Source organism: Sinocyclocheilus grahami, unplaced genomic scaffold (assembly GCF_001515645.1).
Source record: "Sinocyclocheilus grahami isolate Dianchi unplaced genomic scaffold, SAMN03320097.WGS_v1.1 scaffold378.1, whole genome shotgun sequence".
NCBI lineage: Eukaryota > Metazoa > Chordata > Actinopteri > Cypriniformes > Cyprinidae > Sinocyclocheilus > Sinocyclocheilus grahami.
Window position 1 is genome coordinate 562,545 of NW_015505557.1, and position 24,833 is coordinate 587,377.

The 24,833-nt window shown below is 36.8% G+C and overlaps 1 protein-coding gene across 1 annotated transcript in view; it reads right to left on the bottom strand.

The window, feature by feature from the left end:
• LOC107549673 (afadin-like) overlaps positions 1-24,833 on the bottom strand; it is a 136,082-nt gene that overhangs the window by 44,999 nt on the left and 66,250 nt on the right. The window contains exons 2-11 of the mRNA XM_016230848.1: positions 14,807-15,002; positions 13,297-13,409; positions 9,909-10,069; positions 9,505-9,665; positions 8,003-8,177; positions 7,325-7,428; positions 5,266-5,360; positions 4,899-5,152; positions 3,329-3,386; positions 2,962-3,215 (exon numbers count right to left, since the gene is read on the bottom strand). Of these exons, the coding sequence (XP_016086334.1) occupies positions 2,962-3,215; positions 3,329-3,386; positions 4,899-5,152; positions 5,266-5,360; positions 7,325-7,428; positions 8,003-8,177; positions 9,505-9,665; positions 9,909-10,069; positions 13,297-13,409; positions 14,807-15,002 (1,571 nt within the window). The remainder of the gene's footprint in view (positions 1-2,961; positions 3,216-3,328; positions 3,387-4,898; positions 5,153-5,265; positions 5,361-7,324; positions 7,429-8,002; positions 8,178-9,504; positions 9,666-9,908; positions 10,070-13,296; positions 13,410-14,806; positions 15,003-24,833) is intronic.

The following is a 24,833-nucleotide window of genomic DNA, read 5'->3' on the forward strand; positions in this document are numbered from 1 at the left end:
TGAGCTTTAAAGCATCGTTTACGTGGCCGCGAGAAACAGCGTTATGAAATGAATTCAACAGTAATAATATGTGCAAGTTCAAGAGTCCATAAAAACATTGGCATGGTATTGGTCTAGTAAATTGTTCAAAATTAAGGTTTGGTTAGTCCATTACCACTATATAAAGCTTGGACGTTATTTTTAATTTTTTCTTTGCAATAAGTGTAAATAATCCTTAGATATCATTTATAGGCTATAGTCTATATAGTGGCAGATGTTTGCACCTCAGTTTTGTTGTACATTAACAGGATGCAATAGTAATGTAGAGTGTAAATTATTATATTTCATAAAAAATATTAAATGGATGCCGTTATTGGGATAATAAAGCCCTCCATACACCTATACCCCTAACCCCTATATACTTCATTATTATTACTCGTTATGCACATTATTTATTTTCACTTTTGGAATATTTTCTACATTGAAAGTAACGCCTTTCTGATCTGATATGTGATGGGGAAAAGGGAGAAGAGCAAAAGGCGGACTTTAACTATGCTACTTTTATGTGCCTTACTCGCTACGCCACTGCTCTGTTACCTGGTGCGCATCATTTTTAATTTTGTGTGGCCACATTGGTGAGCGTAATTAGTGTAAATAGCCTACATGTCAAAAAGGCTGGTTATTTGAACCAAATTAATATAAACACTCCGTTATTGGCACCATGATATGGGGTGATATATAATGTACTGTCCCATAGAAAATTTAAGGGTTTATGAAAATATATTGGATATCAAAATTTGGATTTCATTAGACCCTGCATTAAATCCCTTGACTCATTCAACTGTAACAGCGCTTAAAAAGAAGCGCCATATTATTAAAGAGGAGCTCACTCGTTAAAAAGTAGCAAATATATAGGCTATGTTTGTGTGCATAGGACCATTTCAGTTGTGTTGTGCTATTTTCGTCGTGTTGTGGCTTGTTTCCGTTGTGTTGTGCTAATTTTGTTTGTCCTGCGGTTATTTTGTTGTGTTGTACTAATTTCGTTGTGTTGTGGATTTTTTCCGTTGTGTTGTGCTGCGGTTATTTTGTTGTGTTGTACTAATTTCGCTGTGTTGTGGCTTTTTTCCATTGTGTTGTGCTAATTTCGTTGTGTTGTGCTAATTCCGTTGTGTTGCGGCTTGTTTCCATTGTGCTGCGGCAATTTTGTTGTGTTGTGGTGATTTCTATGTGTTGTGGAGATTTCGTTGTGTTGTGCACTACTGGGCCACCGTACATATCAAATCAAAAGCATGAAACTAAACAACAGATAACAATTACAGAACACACAACATGACAATATATAAACAACACATTTTCTAACACACAACACATGACACAACATAACAATAACATGACACATAACATAACAGCATACATAACATGACAACACACAACATGGCACATAACATGACACAAAATATAACCATAACACATAACACATATTGTAATACACAACACAACACATAACATGACAAGACACAACATATAACCCATAACACATAACATAACAACAGGTTTTCGTGAGCTTATTTTTCAGCTAAATATGTAAACTGGACAGATCCAAAAGAAACAGGCCGATGTGATACCTTGCTTGTAGGGAGAGCAGAGGCACTATGAAAGTCCCCGTGAAGGTCAAAGGTCGTTTCTGGGACACTTCTGAGAAACACAAAAACGGGAGGGGGGGGTTAATCATTTCAGCAGATGACATGGAAGTAAACGGTATCTGTGGCCAAACAAACAGACACACACAATATAACCACCTGCATACACTCTAAAACACACAACTACATAAAACCTGAGCTGAATGGAAAGTCAAACAAAAGCAGCGGCCCACAGCCTCACGAACACCCGGATACTAGTGTGTGTACGAGCTCTGAAGCCAAAAGTTTGTGGTTAGTTAGTTTTCTTTTTTTTTTCAACTTTTAAAACAATTTAAAATTAATACTTTTAGGTCACACTTTAGATTGGGGGCCAATTGGTCAAAGGGCCAAACTGACTATTAACTAACTATTAACTATGACTTTTTTCCTCAATAAACTAATAATTTGCTGCTTATTAATAGTAATGCAGTTAAGTTAAGTTTAGGTATGGGGTAGGATTAAGAGATCTAAAATATGGTCATGCAGAATAAGTCATTAATGTGTGCTTCATAAGTACAGCCAATATGCTAGTAATATGCATGCTAATAAGCAACTAGTTAATAGTGAGAATTGGTCCCTAAACTAAAGTGTTGCAAGGACACATTACATTGTTCAAAAGTGACAGTAAAGATTTCCATTTCAAATAAATGCAGTTCTTTTGAACTTTCTATTCATTAAAGAATCCTGAAAAAAGTATGACGCAATAAACAGGCTCTAAACGGTCTTCACGTAGGATCGAGAAGTCAGATTCATTACAGTGAATCAGATCATTGTTCATGTGAATGAAAATATTCAAAAGAATGATTCACCTGTTAACCTGCAGAATTCGGAGGCGTTTTATACATTATTTTTGTAGTTAAATGCTGCTGTTTGACACGTTTTCGACTCAGAAATAGAAACTGAAGTGTTTTTCTAGTTGTATTAGTTGCATTTAGAATCAATTTACCTGTTCATTCTCATGCTGTCATCCTAGCAAAGGATCCTCAAAAAATATATTAAATATCTTCAAATGTAGTTAGCTACTTTTTGTTAGTGGCTTGAAGTATAGCTAATGACTTTTTTTAAAGAGTAGCTTGGCAAGCTATAGTTTCAAAGAAGCTTCCCCATCACTGCGTCTAATGTTACACAGTACAACAGATGGCTCCTTGTGCTGCACTGCCACAGCTGGTCAATAAAGGATCAGTAGTCAGCTACTGACAATTGTATTAGTTCAAATCTTTCTGGACACACTCAATGTGATTCTTATCAGGTTATATTTGCTTTTCAGCTCTATGTGGCTGCTCTAAAAGAAAAAATGTCTCACCCTGATTTGTGTCTGCCCTTCATCATGGGCCCTGGGTCTCTCTTGGACATGCTGTGGTCATAGCTGGGGTCTACGAATTTGAAGACGTGAGTGGCTCCGAACTGGACGGTCACCCCGCTGCGCAGAACCGTAGTGTCAGAGATCCGCTGTCCATCCACGAATGTCTCAGCATCCAAACTGACAGGGGTCACAGTCACCAGCCCGTCCTCATGCATCAGTTCACAGTGGTGAGGCAGAATCCCAGGCCCAAACAGCTGCGGTGCAGAAATAAAATCAGGCATGTGTTGGACGCTTTTTTAAATGTGTTTTTCACCTTTTATTGTTCTACACTGCTGCACAGAAATGGTAATTTAAGCATTTTCCTTACCTGAATGTTTCCTTCTTCACACCGGTCAGATCCAACCTCAGTGAGGCTGTGCTGTAATCTGTAAAGTTTGGGTTTATCCCTGGAGTCTGACCCATCTGCAGAGCAGCCACAGAGACTGGTTGTTCAGCGAGACAGCAGAGTTACAGATACACACACCATAAAGTGAGACACTTTGACATCAAAAGACTGCCATCTAATGGCTCCACAAGTACAAAACATCTCATGAGCAACTGTGCCATATTTTTCCACTTTTGAAGCATTTTGACATCAACTTATTCAACCTTTCTTACATGAAAATAAGAGGCATTATTTAGCTTTTCATGACCACTTTCCAGCTTCACTCCAACTCTTAGAATTGAATTGTCTGTTTTTGTTACTGTACCTTTTGGACTTCTATCTTCACCCACATTTCATCATATTTTGATGTGTGTAAACTGTCTGTAAAGAACCGGCAAGTCTCTAGAGCTCTAAAAACCTAAATTAAAACAATTGATAATGTTTTTACAGTACAGTCAAAAGTTTGTGGTTAGTTGTTTTGTTTTTTTTCAACTTTTAAAGCAATTTAAAATTAATACTTTTAGGTCACACTTTAGATTGGGGGCCAATTGGTCAAAGGGCCAAACTGACTATTAACTAACTATTAACTGACTTTTTGCCTCAATAAACTCCTAATTTGCTGCTTATTAATAGTAATGCAGTTGTTAAGTTTAGGTATGGGGTAGGATTAAGAGATCTAAAATATGGTCATGCAGAATAAGTCATTAATGTGTGCTTCATAAGTACAGCCAATATGCTAGTAATATGCATGCTAATAAGCAACTAGTTAATAGTGAGAATTGGTCCCTAAACTAAAGTGTTGCAAGGACACATTACATTGTTCAAAAGTGACAGTAAAGATTTCCATTTCAAATAAATGCAGTTCTTTTGAACTTTCTATTCATTAAAGAATCCTGAAAAAAGTATGACGCAATAAACAGGCTCTAAACGGTCTTCACGTAGGATCGAGAAGTCAGATTCATTACAGTGAATCAGATCATTGTTCATGTGAATGAAAATATTCAAAAGAATGATTCACCTGTTAACCTGCAGAATTCGGAGGCGTTTTATACATTATTTTTGTAGTTAAATGCTGCTGTTTGACACGTTTTCGACTCAGAAATAGAAACTGAAGTGTTTTTCTAGTTGTATTAGTTGCATTTAGAATCAATTTACCTGTTCATTCTCATGCTGTCATCCTAGCAAAGGATCCTCAAAAAAGATATTAAATATCTTCAAATGTAGTTAGCTACTTTTTGTTAGTGGCTTGAAGTATAGCTAATGACTTTTTTTTAAAGAGTAGCTTGGCAAGCTATAGTTTCAAAGAAGCTTCCCCATCACTGCGTCTAATGTTACACAGTACAACAGATGGCTCCTTGTGCTGCACTGCCACAGCTGGCCAATAAAGGATCAGTAGTCAGCTACTGACAATTGTATTAGTTCAAATCTTTCTGGACACACTCAATGTGATTCTTATCAGGTTATATTTGCTTTTCAGCTCTATGTGGCTGCTCTAAAAGAAAAAATGTCTCACCCTGATTTGTGTCTGCCCTTCATCATGGGCCCTGGGTCTCTCTTGGACATGCTGTGGTCATAGCTGGGGTCTACGAATTTGAAGACGTGAGTGGCTCCGAACTGGACGGTCACCCCGCTGCGCAGAACCGTAGTGTCAGAGATCCGCTGTCCATCCACGAATGTCTCAGCATCCAAACTGACAGGGGTCACAGTCACCAGCCCGTCCTCATGCATCAGTTCACAGTGGTGAGGCAGAATCCCAGGCCCAAACAGCTGCGGTGCAGAAATAAAATCAGGCATGTGTTGGACGCTTTTTTAAATGTGTTTTTCACCTTTTATTGTTCTACACTGCTGCACAGAAATGGTAATTTAAGCATTTTCCTTACCTGAATGTTTCCTTCTTCACACCGGTCAGATCCAACCTCAGTGAGGCTGTGCTGTAATCGGTAAAGTTTGGGTTTATCCCTGGAGTCTGACCCATCTGCAGAGCAGCCACAGAGCAGTGACACACACATTTGAGTTTTTCTGCATTTCACTCACACTCAATAAAAAACAAGCACAAGCACAACCCATTAGTGTCACTTCTGTGCTTCAGGCCGTGTAATTAAAGATACGCAAAACTACATGTTTCTAAATCCGACTAGTCAATGGGCTAACTAAACTACTGTATAATTAGGCTGTTTTCAATCCTGAATTTAAAGGCGCAACTCCTCTGGGAGGGTTTTCCAGGGTTGTGCAGAATGTTAATTAAAACACTGCTGCTAAAAATACACCATTCAAAAGTTTGAAGAAAGAAATTAGTACTTTCATTCAGCAAGAACAAATCAAAATAAAAAAATAAAGTTACAGTAAAGATATGTGCTACAAAATAATTAAATTCTGAGTAAATGTTATTCTTCTGAACTTTCTATTCATCAAATAACCTTGAAAAAAATGATCACGTTTGCCACAAAAATATTAAGCAGCACAACTGTTTTATAACATTGGTCATGAAATGTTTCCTAAGCAGCAAACCAGCATATTAGAATGATTTCAGAAGGATCATGTGACCCTACATTTTAGAATATATATATATATATATTTAAAAATTGTATTAATTTTTTTTTATTTTTTTTATTATTAAATAATAATTAATATTATTATTTCACAATATTACTGTTTTTATTGTATTTTTGATCAAATTAATGCATCCTTGCGGAGACTTCTTTCAAAAATATTTAAAAAATCTTGCTGACCCTAAATATTTGAACGGAACTGTATATAAATACTGACTTCACTAATCAACTAGTTGGTCATTAAATGACCAGTCAACCCTCATAACATATCCTTACTAATAATCTTCAAGTGCATTCCTTGAATTTAAAAATTGTATTAATTTTTTTTTATTTTTTTTATTATTAAATAATAATTAATATTATTATTTCACAATATTACTGTTTTTATTGTATTTTTGATCAAATGAATGCATCCTTGCGGAGACTTCTTTCAAAAATATTAAAAAAATCTTGCTGACCCTAAATATTTGAACGGAACTGTATATAAATACTGACTTCACTAATCAACTAGTTGGTCATTAAATGACCAGTCAACCCTCATAACATATCCTTACTAATAATCTTCAAGTGCATTCCTTGAATACTGTGCAAAAACAAAGACTTATCTATTATCGGAAACTGGAACTACATCAGAATTCTTGGAACTTTGCTGAGAAACAATGAACTTTTACAGGGAATCCTGGGTTATAAATGATGATGGGATGGTTAGGTTTTTGTATTTTAATTCTTAGATTAGTGAGATGATTGGCAATTAGGAGTTGTAAGCAAAATGCAAAGCACAAAAAGTAAAAGGAGGAAATAAGGTTTAAAACAGGAGTATGTCAAAACATCCTCGTAATAATGGTGTTAGAGCCACTTTTGTATATATTTTGGTAAATGTATTTTGTTCAATTGACAATAGCTTGACAGACATTTTATTTTATTTCATTTTGTTAAATTAAAAATACAAAGACTTTTTCTTTTGAATAACATGCACTGATGAATTGTGCAAAGTAAGACCAGGAACATGCATTAGAAAAAGTAAAGAGTGTCAATTTTAATGTCATGTTGACTTTTAGGCAAGGATCTCTTACCATGAATACATTGTAAATAATACCCTAAGACATTGAGCAATTACGTAAGAGTCTGAGTGGGCATTGCTGGGAACTTTGTACCAATAGAAGGAACAATGTGCTATAAAACTAAATGCTTTACCAGGAAATACCACATCCATCCACTCTAGTGCCAAAAATTTGACCACATAACTGCACACATTACTTTTAGGGCACAAAAAAAACCAAGTAGGTCAGTTTTCATTTTGCAGAAGTGTTTTATATCTTCTCTTTCAGAGTGTGTGTGAGAGAGAGGTAGATCTGGGGGAGGGTGGGAGGTGCAGGCAGGTTTGTGTTACCTTCATGATGGCAGTAGTAGTAGGCATAGTGACTCCCTCGCCCTAGGACGGGACGCATGCACAGGAGCCAGGAGCAGACAGAACAGCGGGACACACACCGACACACACCAGAGAGAGAGAGAGAGAGAGAGAGAGAGAGAGAGAGAGAGGCTGGATTTGATCACAGGAGGAGGAGGAGGAGGGGTCCACAAAGAGAGCTGGACAAGGCAGGGACATTCAATCGGCTTAATAACTTTACAGCAGACCCACATGTCATGTGAAGGCACAGAATTATAAAGAAACTTTCGCAGATTTCCACAGAATTGGAAGATCAATGATCAATGATTATTTGAAATTTTAAATTTGAAAGTGAATTTAAGCTTCATTATAACAGTACAGTATAAAAAAATGAATACATTTTGAGATTTGTTAAAGATTACATTTAGCAGTGTTATAAATGTTTTTTTATGAATGTTTTTAAAGATTAACTTTGTCACCATTAGATGATGTAATCTAATGTAAAAATAGGGGAAATGAGCATGCACAATTAAAACTCCATGACACAGTATCAAAATATTGTCCATTCCTTCATTCTGCCATGTTAAAATCCAACCTGCAGATTTTAAAAACACTGTCTGACAGAGCGGCACCTTCAAATTTTAGGGAAGTACAACTCTCTGAAAGCATTAGAAAGCTAACACTGCATTAAACCTCACCTGGGCGATGCAGTAATCTCTGGGATTTTCCTTCTCCAGACCGTATTTCTCCAGAGCCTCGGCCACAGCAAAGTCAGCCATATCAGTAGTTGAGAGCAGGATGGTCTTGTAGGGAATGTTTGGCTTCAGACTATCGGCATAGATCCTCAGAGTCCCTCCTAAAAGAGAGAGATTGTGTCAAAGATAATTAAGAACTAATAGTGTAGCTTAGTGGCAGACCGATATATTGGCGAGGCCAATTAATCAGATGATACCTGGCTTTTCCAGATTATCAGAATTGTCTGATAACATGAGAGAATTAAGAACTAATAGTGCAGATTAGCGGTAGATCGATACATCAGAGAGGCCAATTAATCAGCGGATACTAGGCTTTCCGAGATGATCAGAATTGGCTGATAATCATGCCCAATGACTCCCTGCCTGTCTACCTGGCACGCCGATATAACGGCAAGGCCATTTAACTGGCCAATACTTGGCATTTCAAAACCCTTGCATCAGCTTCAAGACCTACTGATGGCCTAGTCAATGCATAATGGAGATTTAGGGTAACAGCATTAGCACTGCTCTTAAAACACCATCCTATGTTCTGGATTTCGGTTGTGTCCAATGTAGGTTGAAGGATTCTATTAGTATGGAAGCACACACAGCGTGAGAACTCAAACATCCCCAACACTGGGATCTAAGCCCAGCCACGTGCACGACTAAGCCTCTTTAACCAGTTCACACACTGCTTAACTCTTGCCGGACGGGGTGAATGTGATGAGTAACTGGGAGCCTTTCTATGCGTGTCACATTAAGGATTTGCCTCTGGTCTAAATCCTCAGCAGCAGACATACGTTATTATCCTGATTACATAAGCCTGGAAAATCTAAATATCCATGTCTGTCCAAGACAGAAAGGCTATTTTAGGTGTCAGTGTGAACAGAGCTACAGAATAAAGTTTTATGTTGTGGTCTGGAATGGTTTCCCACTTGAAAGTAGGTGGTTCATTGGCAAGAGGTCCCAACAAGTGCAATGGAGATGCCAGGGCACTGGCTTAGTGCTCTCATTGTATAATTACATGTGTCCCATGGAGACAACCTGCTAAAATCATAGCTTATTTTACATGAAAAACGAACACAAAGCCATTTTTTGGACCAAACAGTGTCTAGATACAAATATAGAGCAATACATCTTCCAGAAAAGCTCAATGACCATAGATTTAATTCTTATAATGCACCAACACTAAATGTGCACAGTTATGTTAATATGCTCATGTCTGTCCTCAGGAAAAATAACACATTCTGAATGAACTACTTTTGTAACTTAGTTTCCATATATGGTCGTGTGACTTTAATATGCAAAAGCGCTCCGTCATGATTGGTTAGCCTCTTTGCATGTGAAATGAATAACAAGGCCTCCTGCTGAATAATCACTTAGTTGATACGCAAATAGGGCAGTTGTATGTCAGTGTAGATTATGTTGACGTAGTAGTGGTTTACAAACCTGAGTCCGGTCGACCGTCTCCACTGCGGAATTCTTGCATCCTCTTCTCCAGTTTCTGCTGTCGTCTCCTCTTCATCACCACCTCGGGGTTAGAAATGGTCCGTGTGAAACTGGTCTCTGGCATGTCTTTATATACCTCAGCAGCCAACCTAGAGTTCTCTCTATCAGGAAGAGGGAAAACAGGAGTGATAAAAAAGTAAGTCAATTAAGCCTACCAACTTTAGCACAGAAAGAGAAACCAAAAATGTCTTTTCACAAATGATTATGACAAGAGAAATCAAACAGCTGAATGGATTTAGTTTTAAAGATGCTCTTAAACAGTTTCTTTCTAAAAACCCTTTTAATCGACTATTGCCTTTATGTGCATGTCTATGATACAAGGCGAATCGTTTGATACTCCTCACCCATCTTCGCGGTTCAGTGTGTGATCGTCTCCATCTGGAATTCTGGAAAAGGCCTCCTTCTCCCTCTTCTTCTCTTTCTTCTTCTCCTTCTTGGACAGTGTTCTTTTGAAGTTCTGGATCACCCCCTCCTTCTCTTTCTCAGGGCCATTTGTCAGTGATTTCTGGTGGAGAGATCAAGAGGAAAATTAAAGCGAAAAATGTTGAGAAAAATTGCAGTGGGATATCAGGTCGAGTAGGTTATTATTCATAAAATTTGAATTAATGCAGAAAATTCTTAGCATCTCCTTTTATGTCTATTTAACAATATTTTTAAGCTTCCTACATTTTTAATTAATATTTAAATTATTTTTGAAAAATTAATTGCATTATTACCTATTATACTGTACATTAAAGTGGTGAAAGGTTAATGTTAAATTAAGTGGAACAATGTGTTTCTGTTGATTTCAGGTCTTGATACAGTTGTGATTTTGCAATACATCATAGGAAACACTCCAAAAATGTACAGGGAGATTTCAAAATATTGTGTTATGAGTGAATAGTAAGAGCCAAAGCAAGGACTGCAGAGTTCAAATTCAAGCATGCTGAACAAGTTACTCTACAAAAGAGCGCCAGACAGATGTCACAACATCACTTCAACTCCATATCATCGAATGGTTAAGCGGAGAGCAACTAAACACAGATTTTTAGAACGTTTTCAGTTCAGAGTTGAAATAAAAGCAATCCGGACAATTACGGACATGAATCGCTATTTGCATGCTCATGATCACACTCTTCCACTTTTTTTGTGCAACGTAGAAGCTAGCTATTTTTTGTAAATGTGTGAGACTTCTGATTCATTAGTTAAATGACTAGAAGAATAACAGTGCAGGAAATGGTAAAAGTATTCGTGTTACACACCAGTTTCTAATAATAAGCAGCATAATGGACCATTTTTGTACAGCTTAAATTACTGGAAGTGAATGACGGCAGAAGCCTTACACATTCAAGTTACAAATGGCTACATACCTTACATTAAAAATAAGGTGAAATGCGTTCAAAATGCATTCTAACAGTTGCTTATATTCAAATAAATTTCAGCTTTCGTTCTTCACATCTCTTGCAATGTACTGTATCTGCAGCAGACAAATGCAAGTGCTGTTCTGTGTGTGAAGTTTTGTGGCAAATCTAAGGTGACAAAAACATGAATAAAACAGTGACACTGGCGTCTTATCCTGAGATGATACCAAGTTATAGTGTTAAACAGCTGCCATTAGTATTTACATTGTTGACTGAAACATATTGCGGTTCGGAGGGAGGAATCAAACTTTGGTATGGGCCGAACGATCGAACCAAGTGTGAAAACAGCCTAAAATGCAGAAATTGTTGGGATCTACCGCCCACACACCCAAACACACATTCCTGCAGACTCAGACACTACTAGCTCTGATTTTATGTCTCTTTGGGGTGCCTTGCTGCACACAACACTAAGAGCCACCGAAGTGGAGAGAGAGACAGACGGAGCAAAACGAAGAAAAAAAAATGGATCTGCCTCACTTAAGTGAGGAAATGAAGTGTCTGCTGATGCCTGTGTGTTTTTATGTCCTGAGAGGGTTTTTAACTGACGTGCAATGAGAGAAGATGGTTTCAGGGGCTGTCTGAACAGCAGGGGACTAAAAAAGCTGTTCCATCATAACTAAGAGCCGAAAACTCAACAAGAACACAAACAGACATCCTCGGTGAATCATCGTAAAACTATAGCTCCTGCATTCAAGCAGAACAAACCACAGAATCTGGCTCTGTGAAACAAGTTGGGTTTGTTTTCTAAGTTTTGGTCTTGGTCTCGGTCACCTTTTCTCACCTTGGGCATGATGTCGTTCTCGTTCTTGAGAACGAAGCGGCCCTCTCTGTCGTCTTTGTTCCAGTTCAGCTGTACGACCAGTGGTTTCTCATCCAAGTCCAGTTTCCTCTCTTCTGTCACAGAGAAAGATTATGCCAGTCAGAAAATCACCTCTCTATGGGCTTTAATCAAAGTACACTAAACGAAAATAAGGCTACAGTCCTAATGGGTCTCATTCATGAAACAAAACACAAGAAATTTCAAAAACCCATTATTTTCTAAATTATTGCATTTAAAGGGATAGTTCACCCGAAACTGAAAATTCTGTCATTAATACCCTCATGTCGTTCCAAACCCGTAAGACCTTCGTTCATCTTCAGAACAAAAATTACGATATTTTTGATGAAATCCGAGAGCTTTCTGACCCTGCATAGACAGCAACGCAACTGAAACGTTTAATAGCCCAGAAAGGTAGTAAGGACATTGATAAAATAGTCCATGTGACATCAGTGGTTCAAAAGTAATGTTATGAAGCTACGAGAATAATTTTTGAGCAGGGTCAGAAAGCTCTCGGATTTCATAAAAAATATCTTAATTTGTGTTCTGAAGATGAATGAAGGTCTTACGGGTTTGGAACGAGATGAGGGCGAGTAATTAATGACAGAATTTTCTTTTTTTGGGTGAACTAACTCTTTAATTCAATGTGATATTTACTCAAAGAAAGGGATTAAAATCTTTTACAGAAATTAGTTCTGCTCGTGTTTCATAAGAACCAATATGTCAATTTTGTTTTATTTATGTTTTTTTTTTAGCTTTCGTTCTTCACATCTCTTGCAATGTACTGTATCTGCAGCAGACAAATGCAAGTGCTGTTCTGTGTGTGAAGTTTTGTGGCAAATCTAAGGTGACAAAAACATGAATAAAACAGTGACACTGGCGTCTTATCCTGAGATGATACCAAGTTATAGTGTTAAACAGCTGCCATTAGTATTTACATTGTTGACTGAAACATATTGCGGTTCGGAGGGAGGAATCAAACTTTGGTATGGGCCGAACGATCGAACCAAGTGTGAAAACAGCCTAAAATGCAGAAATTGTTGGGATCTACCGCCCACACACCCAAACACACATTCCTGCAGACTCAGACACTACTAGCTCTGATTTTATGTCTCTTTGGGGTGCCTTGCTGCACACAACACTAAGAGCCACCGAAGTGGAGAGAGAGACAGACGGAGCAAAACGAAGAAAAAAAAATGGATCTGCCTCACTTAAGTGAGGAAATGAAGTGTCTGCTGATGCCTGTGTGTTTTTATGTCCTGAGAGGGTTTTTAACTGACGTGCAATGAGAGAAGATGGTTTCAGGGGCTGTCTGAACAGCAGGGGACTAAAAAAGCTGTTCCATCATAACTAAGAGCCGAAAACTCAACAAGAACACAAACAGACATCCTCGGTGAATCATCGTAAAACTATAGCTCCTGCATTCAAGCAGAACAAACCACAGAATCTGGCTCTGTGAAACAAGTTGGGTTTGTTTTCTAAGTTTTGGTCTTGGTCTCGGTCACCTTTTCTCACCTTGGGCATGATGTCGTTCTCGTTCTTGAGAACGAAGCGGCCCTCTCTGTCGTCTTTGTTCCAGTTCAGCTGTACGACCAGTGGTTTCTCATCCAAGTCCAGTTTCCTCTCTTCTGTCACAGAGAAAGATTATGCCAGTCAGAAAATCACCTCTCTATGGGCTTTAATCAAAGTACACTAAACGAAAATAAGGCTACAGTCCTAATGGGTCTCATTCATGAAACAAAACACAAGAAATTTCAAAAACCCATTATTTTCTAAATTATTGCATTTAAAGGGATAGTTCACCCGAAACTGAAAATTCTGTCATTAATACCCTCATGTCGTTCCAAACCCGTAAGACCTTCGTTCATCTTCAGAACAAAAATTACGATATTTTTGATGAAATCCGAGAGCTTTCTGACCCTGCATAGACAGCAACGCAACTGAAACGTTTAATAGCCCAGAAAGGTAGTAAGGACATTGATAAAATAGTCCATGTGACATCAGTGGTTCAAAAGTAATGTTATGAAGCTACGAGAATAATTTTTGAGCAGGGTCAGAAAGCTCTCGGATTTCATAAAAAATATCTTAATTTGTGTTCTGAAGATGAATGAAAGTCTTACGGGTTTGGAACGAGATGAGGGCGAGTAATTAATGACAGAATTTTCTTTTTTTGGGTGAACTAACTCTTTAATTCAATGTGATATTTACTCAAAGAAAGGGATTAAAATCTTTTACAGAAATTAGTTCTGCTCGTGTTTCATAAGAACCAATATGTCAATTTTGTTTTATTTATGTTTTTTTTTTTACAAACTATAGATATTTTTGTCCACTGGAAACTTGCAGAAGGTTTAAACTAAAATATTAGGGCCAGAAACAAACTCTGGAAGTATGCAGCTACATGCGATGTTGCATTATGAACTGCATTTTGACTTTTCCCAAACGCAACAATGTGAAACGGAGTTGTGTCGCTAAGTGTCAGCATGTATGCATTTGCATATTGTACACTACCATTCAACAAGAAATTAATACTTTTATTCAGCAAGGGAGCATTAAATAGATCAAAAGGGACAGTAAGGACATAAAAATGTTACAAAAAATTTCTAATTTAAAATAAACGCTTATAAAAAATGCATGTCTCCACAAAAAATAAAAAATTTTCATCACTGATAATAATAAGAGCAGCAAATCAGCATATTAATATGATTTCTGAAGGATCATGAGACACTGAAGACTGGAGGAATGATGCTGAAAATTCAGCTTTGCATTACAGGAGTAAATTACATTTTAAAATGTAATGAAATAGAAAACAGTTCTTTTAAATTGTAATAATATTTCACAATATTACAGTTTTAACTGTATTTTTAATCAAATAAATGCATTCTTGGTGAACATCAGACTTCTTTCAAAAACATAAAAAAAATCTTACCAACCCCAAAACTTTGAATGGTGTATGTTTTGTGACAAATTAATTTTGTTAGTAGTAAAAACAGCATTTTATGATTTTTTTTCTGTTCCTATGACTCACCGCCACTGACATGGACCTCATAGAGGGAGTATTTGGGAGAAGACAGCATCCTCATATCCGGTCTGAACTTTTCCGCCAGCGTCTCGATCACATCCTGCGTGGTCGCCGTGCTGGACACTCGGATACACTTTGTGGCGAAGTTCCCCGCCACTCGATCCTGGAAGTAAAAGCGCATCACGCCATGGAACTCTAAGTCCTGAAAGAAGAAAAAGAATATAACAATCAGTGCACGTTATTTTCTTATTTCATTCCACATTCCCCTACAAGCATCTACATCTTTCAGATTCACATTCAGGCTGCTGCGAAAGTTCATCTCTTCCCCATCTGCGGTTTGCGATTAAATCTAGCAGGAGACTACATCTGTACCATCTCTGTTGTGTGAAAAAACAAGCAGCTCTGTGTGGCAACATTAAACTTGTAACCTGCAACGGAGGCTGATATTTGAGCTGGCCGAGCAGGATGTATCTGGGACGAGAGGATAGCAGCCTTAGGACAGCTGCGAAGACGTGCTTGAAGAAACCTTTGTGTCTGTATAATGGAGGCGCAGGCGTATCAGCATTCACTGATATTGTCTGATTATACCACAGCAATATGAGTGTCAAAGTGGTTTTATACTCATCTTGATGAGCTGTAATAGCACACCACAGATACACAACTCATTCACACTATATGCTGCTGTTTCCGGACACACCCGACCACACGCCTGCTTGTGTGCCACACTGTCTTACATAAATACATATATGAGATACCTGAACCCTCAGGGTCATGATGAGGCTCCTATAAAAACACTGACATCAAACTACAGACAGACAACACGGATCGCTTCCAATCTTATATTCAGCAATGCTTTAACAAACAAACCCCTAATGAGGTGAATAAGGTGTGCTGATACTTTTCTAAGTGATCGGACAATTTTGCACGTAAGATGACAGACAGTCAAGCTGCAGTCAAATTTTCTTCAGAACATTTTCAAATGTAGTTAATTATAATAATTAAACTATAATGATGCAATACAAGCCAATGTACCTATAAAAGAACAGAAAGAGAGATAAAAAAAATGACATGAAATAGCAGTCACAGTGCATCTATTTCCTATAATATGACGCACTACTGAGTGAAACTGAATATTCAGCAGGGTTCGGGGCTGTCCCACATTTTGACCGATGAATTTCCTTAACATTTTCCAAGATCTTTCCAATTGCTCAACCTAATCGCATAAAAGGATAAAATAAAAAACTAAAAATAAAATGAAAAAGAACCTTACTGTCGTGTTGAAGCCAGCTGTATGAGCAAGAAAAAGAAATTTACTCCTCTGTAGTGGAGAGAGACAAAGGAAACAGGCTCATTTCTGACTCTGAGCACAATAAATATACAAATCACAAATAAGGGAAAACATTTTGGGCTTCTAATTCCAGAAATGAGAGTGTCTGTGCAAGAGGTGTGCCTTCAAACATCAAGAGAACAAACGCCATGGCAACCAGAACAATGAGTGTCAGGAGAGTCACCATGTGTTTCCTCAAAATGCAAAGGGCCATTTCCTGACAGCTCTAGCGTATACCAACATCAGGCGGTTTGATTCTATCTGTAACAAAAGGCATAATAATAATAAAAAATAAATAAAATCAACTCCAATTATAGTGAATTTACCACAGCTATGGGCCATTGCTAGGAAAAAATAAAATTAATTAATTAAATAATGAATCACTCAATTTCTTAATAATAATAATAATCTAATTAATCAGATTTGATCAGTTTAGCATGCTGGATTTTACTAGACTTCATATAGTTCAACTATCTAGTGCGTACAGACACAGGAAGACAGGACACAATTTCCGGCTTCACACAAGAATGTCTTTGAAGCCCGGTAAGAGGGTTTGCTGATGAAAATGAGACATATGAGTGCTACGGCTGACTGTTTGCCCCCCGCCGTCCCACCTTTGACCTTGGAACTCTAAACTCTGCTAGAGAAAACTCATCCCAGGTTTATCATCATGTGTACAGAGGGACGAACGCACAGTCTGAAGTCCTTTACTGTGCCGTGGAGCTCATAAATCAGTTATAAGGCTGGATGCGGTCTTTTATCTCTAATCCATTTGAACTTCAGGAATTCCGTAGCCGAGTCAAACTTTCCATCCAGGCTGATATCATCACGCTCATCTGCTGAGGACCATAAATATGTCAACTGTCACTGCTTTCGGCATATGGAAAAACATGTGCCGAGCAACTGGAGAAATACAAGAGGCGGAATTTGAAAAATTCCCAAAAACATTGACATGTTGACATGATCCATTCAGGAAGTCTGGGTACCTCGATGGTGGTGACATTCCAGTTTAGGCCAGTTTTATTGAGGTATCCCTCAGATACTTTAATAGCTTAATTAGCATTTTGAGTTTGTTTTTCTATTTTCCATTTTCATTTGTATTTTTAGTTCATGTTTTAGTCATTTTGTTGTGTGCCATTTCTATGAGTTGTTTTTTTTACTATGTCTGTAAAGCCTTTATACATTTTTCTTTCGATCTTCTACTTATTTTAGTACATCAAGTTATACTAAATGAAAATGAGAAATGTTGCATTGGAAAATGAAGCTGAACTAAGACTGAAATAACATTCATTTTCATTAAATATAAATTTTCTTGTGTGTTCTTGTAATTTTTATTAGCTAATGTCTATATAGTTTTATTAACTTTTATTTCAGTTTTAGATATTGCATGACATTAAATTAAAATGAGAAATATTGCTTAAGCAACTAGCTATAACAAAATAGTTTTTAAAATGTATTTTATTTCAACTAATGAAAAATGTTTTTATGGTTTTAGCTTTACTATAATAACCCAGGTTTAGGCTGAATTCTCTTAGGCTGAAATCGGTTTTCTAGGAGGTGGAAACTGCACATTTGATAAACAGTATGCTCTATGCATTGAAAGATCATTTCAGTCTCAGCGACAAAAAATATTCACATTGCACGAAAACGCCTATGTCCATAAAGAATGGTGAAATCCTACCAGCAGGGGGCGATGACAGGTTAGTTCAGCTTTCATGCAAATCATCAGAGAGTTTGACAAGGACAAGCTTATGAGCTCATAGCTTTATTTCCAAGTGGAGAAAAAGCATAATAAAACGTGTCAGTGTAGAATTTCGGTCAAGCTTGTGGCGACCCGACCTGACGATCACACCCAGAATAACTGAAAACACATGGGACTGCAGCCACCTCCCAGTTCACATCACACAAAGCATTCTAAAAGCATTTATCTTCCCTGAAAGCAGCTTTTACTGACAACAGGACACAATTTTTGCAATTTGCATTGCTATGATGTTCTGCGTGGTTGCTAACCTGTTACATTTACATTTGATACGCTATAATGAAAAGCGGCTTCATTCAAGATACAGTTTATCAGTTTATGCATTCCCTGGGAATCAAAATCAGGATTTTGGCATTGCTTGTGCTATGCTATATGCCCTGAAACGTCTTGTAGAAATCCCTGTGTATAAGCAGCACTAACAACAGTGATGCTTGCCTTCACCAACAGGCTAGAAAGGAAAAAGGCTGTCATCAGTACAAAACAATAGTGCAGAATGCAAACAGGCTAATCTGCTCGCCACACACTGCGTATGACTAAACATTTCCATGTAGCAAACCGACAGTTCAGACAGTTAAGATAGCACTGACTTCAGCCTGCATCCATCTGCAATGTCTATACACAAGAATGACCCTTTAGACCACGAGGTCAGCATTCATCTCTGCCCGAGCGCAATTAGCATACTAATAGCCCAGCTCTGTACTTGACAGTCAGGCTCACCGATGTGCAAACAGTCTCATGCCTATCAATCTCCATAATAAGAAACAAGAACCAATCACTCGTAAAACACAAGCAAGCCTTGGTTGACCACTGTAGCAATCAGTTTAACTATACTTCTGCTCCACCTGAGTCATATCATGGAAAAACAATAGATTTTCAATCTTTTGAAATAATAGTAGGGAGGAATGACAACCATATCATTTTTTTGTCAATACTGGATAGCCTATTTAAATGTGGATGATTAATTCAACCTATTTTCAGGTTTTAGACTACTTTAGCAATCACGTAACACTAACTTCAACAAATTTCCATTATCTCTTTAACCACTTCTGGAAAAGCGGCCCCTCAATTGAGACTCATCTTATCATTTCACTTTTTTATTAACTATTCATTTCAAAATAAATTATCATTTCATACTGTGCATTATAATGCTGCAATGTCTAAATTCACTTAAGCATCACAACATTGATATACATGGATAAAAACTATTCATTTTAGTGCTATTATTTTTAGACCAAAGAGAATAGAAGTTTAATATTGGCCATAATAAAAATGTAAATGTACATACAGAATAAATACACTTAAAATAAAATAATAATACTTAGCAACTTGTCCTGCTCTGATGAAAAACAGTAGCTATGTTTCCATTAAAGTTGCGAATTTAACTTATGCGTATATTGCATAAAATATTGCTGCAGTAGGAGAAGCCACTGTGGGTCTTTATTACTTTTTATAAATTATAAATTACTTGGCATTTCCAAACAGTGTTTTTTTTCTATGTGATATCCCAAAATGCACATAAAAATAGGTGGATAGAAACATAACTAGTGGTCACTTACATAAATTATTACATGTACAGTAGCAAAAACTGTTCAATTCTAAGAGACAGAGTGAGGGTCAGAATAGTCATCTGAACAAATAAAATGCAACAATTGGGACAATATGACCCATTTAAATGTTCAGATATTTAAAACCTGAAGTCCTAGAGAGGTCACTGGGTCATATTAAGTTGGTTTAAAAATGCAGTTAAAGCAGCGAAAGCACATTCCTGCGTGAGCACCTTTCACCTCTGACGGAGGCTGATCCTGGGGGAAATCAATGTGTTGAACAGGTCTCTGACTTGGATTAATGCAGTGGTGTGTTTAGAGGGGTGGCGTTAACCCCACGTCAGCAGGACACTTCATTCGCTGAGACGGAGTACAAATTCCCACCACACAATTAACTTAGACAACTGTTTTGCTTACTTTCCAACACACAAAATATATGAACTAAAAATTAGACTTTAAAAGGAAGCAGCTGATTTTGGTGTGATGTTAGGTGTCCTAAATCAGATGAGGACAGACCAAAGCAGAAGTTAAAAATCGAATTACTGTATATCGGAGTTTACATAAGACAAGCAGCAAAACACTATGTAAACAAGATTCTAAAGCCCTATAAACACACATACTGGGATGACAGAGAGAGATAGAGAGAGTGATAATCTAAAGAATGTCAACCCAATATGAGTGAACATGAAAAACTGGACCGCAGAGAGAGAGAGAGAGAGAGAGAGAGAGAGAGAGAGAGAGCGAGCAGGTTTGTCCTCTTCCTCCTTTGACTCCTGTAGTTGTGTCTCTGAGGGCAAGACCCAATGGCACATCACACCAATCTCATCTCAAATATTAAGAGATGACATTTCAAGTGAAAATAGTTTAAATACACATCATTTTTACTGTTGGCAATCTTTCTCTGTAACACAAATCACAGGAAGAGTAGAGCATGTTTTATTAAAAAAAAAATATTTTTTAGATTATTTGATATAAAATAAATTTTATTTTTATTTGCACGTTAATCAGATCTTGTTTTAAATGTGTGCTAAAATAAATACCGGAAAAGATCGATTCGCGGCTTTTGAGAATCGATGTCATTTTTAAAAACCGATTAATCGGAAAAAAATTTTTTTTTTTTGCCCAGCCCTAGTATGAACCGGTATACCGCCCAGCACTAAATCAGCGTTGCATTGCTGTGGGCGCCCCCTTCTGGATTGGGGGGAATTGCCTGTATTCGTTGTAAGGCCTCATGCACCGAACCAAGATGTCCGTACCGTGACGGTTTGGTACGAATATATGTATCGTTTCACCCCTAATAAATCACAGGGTTAAAAGTAGGTTAATCGCCACTGTGCTTTTTAAAACAGCCGCTGTGCACAAAACAACCCAAAACATTTTTTTTATCAAAATTGACATTTATGGAAAAAAATACCCCAGCAAAACTACAACTTCTTACAAGGATATGAAAGAAAAAACCAGCACCTGAGCCAACAAACTATTAGGGAAGTACCGATATAGAGATACAGAGTTCATCTTCATACGAAAACTACAATTTTATTGTCAATTTACAAAACTGAAAGTAGTAATGTACAGCAGGAAAAAAAGAATAACTGCTCAGCCTGTAACCTGGCAGAAAATTAATATATAGACTGATTTGGAAAAAAGCCCTGATATTAGCTTTCAACATCCAAATCAGTCCAATTAAATAATTACTAATACTAATAATTCCATTAATACTACTACTACTACTACTACTACTATAATAATAATAGTAATAAAAATATAAAAATATTTTTACAAAATTAAATATATAATTTCATATTAAATAAACCAAATAAAGAATTTTTAAATAAAATTAAATGTTAATTTTAAAAACCAAAATCAAATCAAATTGTGAAATTTGTGTCAATACTAGGGCTGGGCGATGTGTCAAAAATATCTTATCGATATTCACCTTTAAAAATATCGCGATATCCGATAATATCGTCTACCTAAGCCCCACCTCCACCACGCCCCACCCTCGCCGAGACAACATTGCCGACATGCAAACACACACCATGTTCAGTTTGGTCTTAATTATCGCCACAAAGTTTGGTTTTACTTTTCTTAGTTTGTGCTTAAACTAACAGAAAACATTAGCTTTGCTGTTATTTTGGTGTTGCTAATAATTTCCACTCTGTTCTTATCAAATAACCAAATCAAATTGCCGCTGTTGTGAGGCATGTACTTAACCTACACGCACGTACATAATTAAAGTGCATATACTGTATTAAAACTGCATCACATAATTATTTAATTAAATCTTAGCGTTTGTGAATTCACAATTATGCTTAATTCGGTTAAATGGGTTTAATATATCATGCAGCCTTGGAAAACAGACTAATAATGTGTTTTATACATTCTCGTCTGTGAAATGCGCCACTTCTGGTATTTTGCCGGTTAGTCGATGCAAGCAAAATTAAGTCAAGGATTTTTAAAAATCGAATAGTCTAATAAAATCGACGAATCGCGACAGCCCTAGTGAGCAGCACAGAAAACAGTGCGCGAGTGCAGAAGTGAGTTCTTTGGAGAGAAGTAATTTGATTCCTGACCTTACGCATCTGATCTGACTTCCGAAATTGGAATAGCTTTTCGAATTCCCAACCCTCCTACTAAATTATTTCATTCTTGCATGCAAAAAGACCATTGTAACTATGGGGATATGTAAAAAAAATTTGCAACTTACTAGGTTTATTTTTTTCCCGATAATGTCAATAATCGTCTGTTACCTGACTGTTGACATCGACATCGCGATACTTACGAGACATCGTCGATATGCGATAATATCGTCATATCGCCCAGCCCTAGTCAATACCCAGTCCTAATTTATAATAATGTCCATAATATTGGTTATTTATCAATTCAAATTTCTAATATTTGTCATTTAAAATAAAAATCCACATTTTAGGTGTGCATTGAGGCGGCAGCCTTATCAGTGACGCACGAGATGCGTTGACGATGCAAGTGTCATTGCTTTTTAATGCTTTTGTTAGCCTATCCAGTTGAAGCAAGTAGATGCGGCGCTGCTGCATTGTTAATTACAAATATTGCGGGAAAAGAGAACATCAATGCGGAGAAGATCTTGTTTACGTCAAAACTGAAACCAAGCCGTTCACAGAGAACGCATATTTCACGCATTTTCTAGAGGGAATATCTATCACCGTTGCACTCGCGTCTCGCACAAAAGAGCCGCATGTTTAGAATGCCACAAAATTAATGCAAGTTCAACTTTGAAAAAACATATCTCGAGACTTTATGGTGGGGGTTTTTCCCCATCCCACTGCAACTCGTGTTTTTAAATGAAAAATGTACTCTGTGTGAATGGCTTTCGGCCCTTTGTATTAAGCTATGTATACATACATGATGCTGTTTTGTTTATAGTTGTTTAAACAACTTAATTATAATTGGTTTATAAACATTATTTTAAACATTATGCACTTTTTTTCCACAGATAGTCATGTTATCTAATGCTTTGAATAAACGTGCATTAGTAATATTTTGCTCGATGTGCCCTCTTGTGGTCTCAGGAGAGAATCCAAATGCTTTTCTTCACTCTAATTGAAATTATTCAATTATTCAAATAATTCAACTTTTCTTCACTCTTTCTGCCATACATGAATATTCATTAAGACATAAACACATACTAATATCCCTATACACATCAACATGACACTTAAGATTTTTCAAGAAAAATAAGATGCAATTTTAGATGCAGTGTAAATGAGTTATGATGCTAAAAGCAGCCAAGATGCTTGTTTAAATCACCTAGTGTTCAATGTTCTAGAGCTTCAATTACAGACACAGTAAAAGCAACAACCTTTCTTGAGTTTTTTTAAACCTCGCACTTTATAAGCTCCATCAATTCTTTATACGTCCAAGCAGCTTAATGTAAAACGCTGAGCTACACGAGACTCTCCACTCGGTCCAGGGAGGATTGTGAATTTCTGATGGAAATAGACCATGTCCAGCTATAAACAGACTGCTTACATCCCAGAATAGAAACATATTTGAGCATCCTCATGGCTTGCCCTGCTGGCAGTTGGTAGATCTGGCCGGGAGCTTGTGGTGAAGATGCTGTTAACCCCCTAGAGCGGACGGGGCGCTCACAGAACACCGAGCTGCTGATAAAAACACCTCTTATATATCACCAGAGAAAGCCAACAGAATTACTCCAGAAAACGTTTGAGAATTAACATTTTAGGAGCATGCAATCTAAGCCTGTAGAGAAAAAAAATCTATCTATATAAATCTATATTGTGTGCATGTACGTAGATATGTACATATACCTAATGATTAGGTTTGTAAGAAAACTACAGCAGTGTTTTCCACTTAATTTCATTCACAGCAGTAGTGGGAAAATAATTCATAAACCGGCCGGCTGAGCAGACTCCTGCTGATTGGACCGGTATCCGTTTTGAACAGCATTCAGGCGGGAAGACTAATCCTGACGCTGTCTGAGCTCCTGTCAGCAGGAGTGTGTATGTGCCTCCTTACATGCTTCAACACACACCAGTCACATGACCAGTCTTCCATGGGGTTGTTTTCTTGTTTTTATCCATGCAAACAAATGTAATATAGTTGGATATGGGTTGGACAAATTTGTGGGTTATTTTATTATTTTACACAAGCGGTTTTTCTAATTTGTGGCCAATTAAAAAATTATAATATAACATAAAATAACAATTTTATACTAAATATATAAAATAAAATAAAAATAATTAAATTTTTAAATGTTTTAAAAAATTACTTGAAATGATATCTGCTAATATCATCAAAATCAGAAAATAGAGATTATTTACATTTACATTACATTTTACATTAAATTTTTAAATATGTTTTAAAAAATTACTTGAAATGATATCTGCTAATATCATCAAAATCAGAAAATAGAGATTATTTACATTTACATTACATTTTACATTTAGTCATTTAGCAGACACTTTTATCCCAAGCGACTTACAAATGAGGACAATGGACGCAATCAAAATCAACAAAAGAGCAATGATATGCAAGTGCTATAACAAGTCTCCGTTAGCTTAATGCAGTACACGTAGCAAGGTTTTTTTTATTTAAATTTTTTTATTATATAATAAATAAAAAGAAAACCGATAGAATAGAATTTTTGAACCCTGTTACCAAAATATGGGGCATTTCTCAGTTTAAAATCCTAATAATAATAATAATAATAACAATAATAATAAATCAAAAAGTCAGAAACAATTGATATTACTAATAATTAATAATCAACCATTATTATTATAAAATAAAATGAAAGAAGATGACAAAGAAAACAAATGTTACAAAGGACTAGTGATTCATCGATCCGATACTCAATACCGGTATCGGCTCCGATACTGGCATTTTCTGCCAGATCGGGTATCG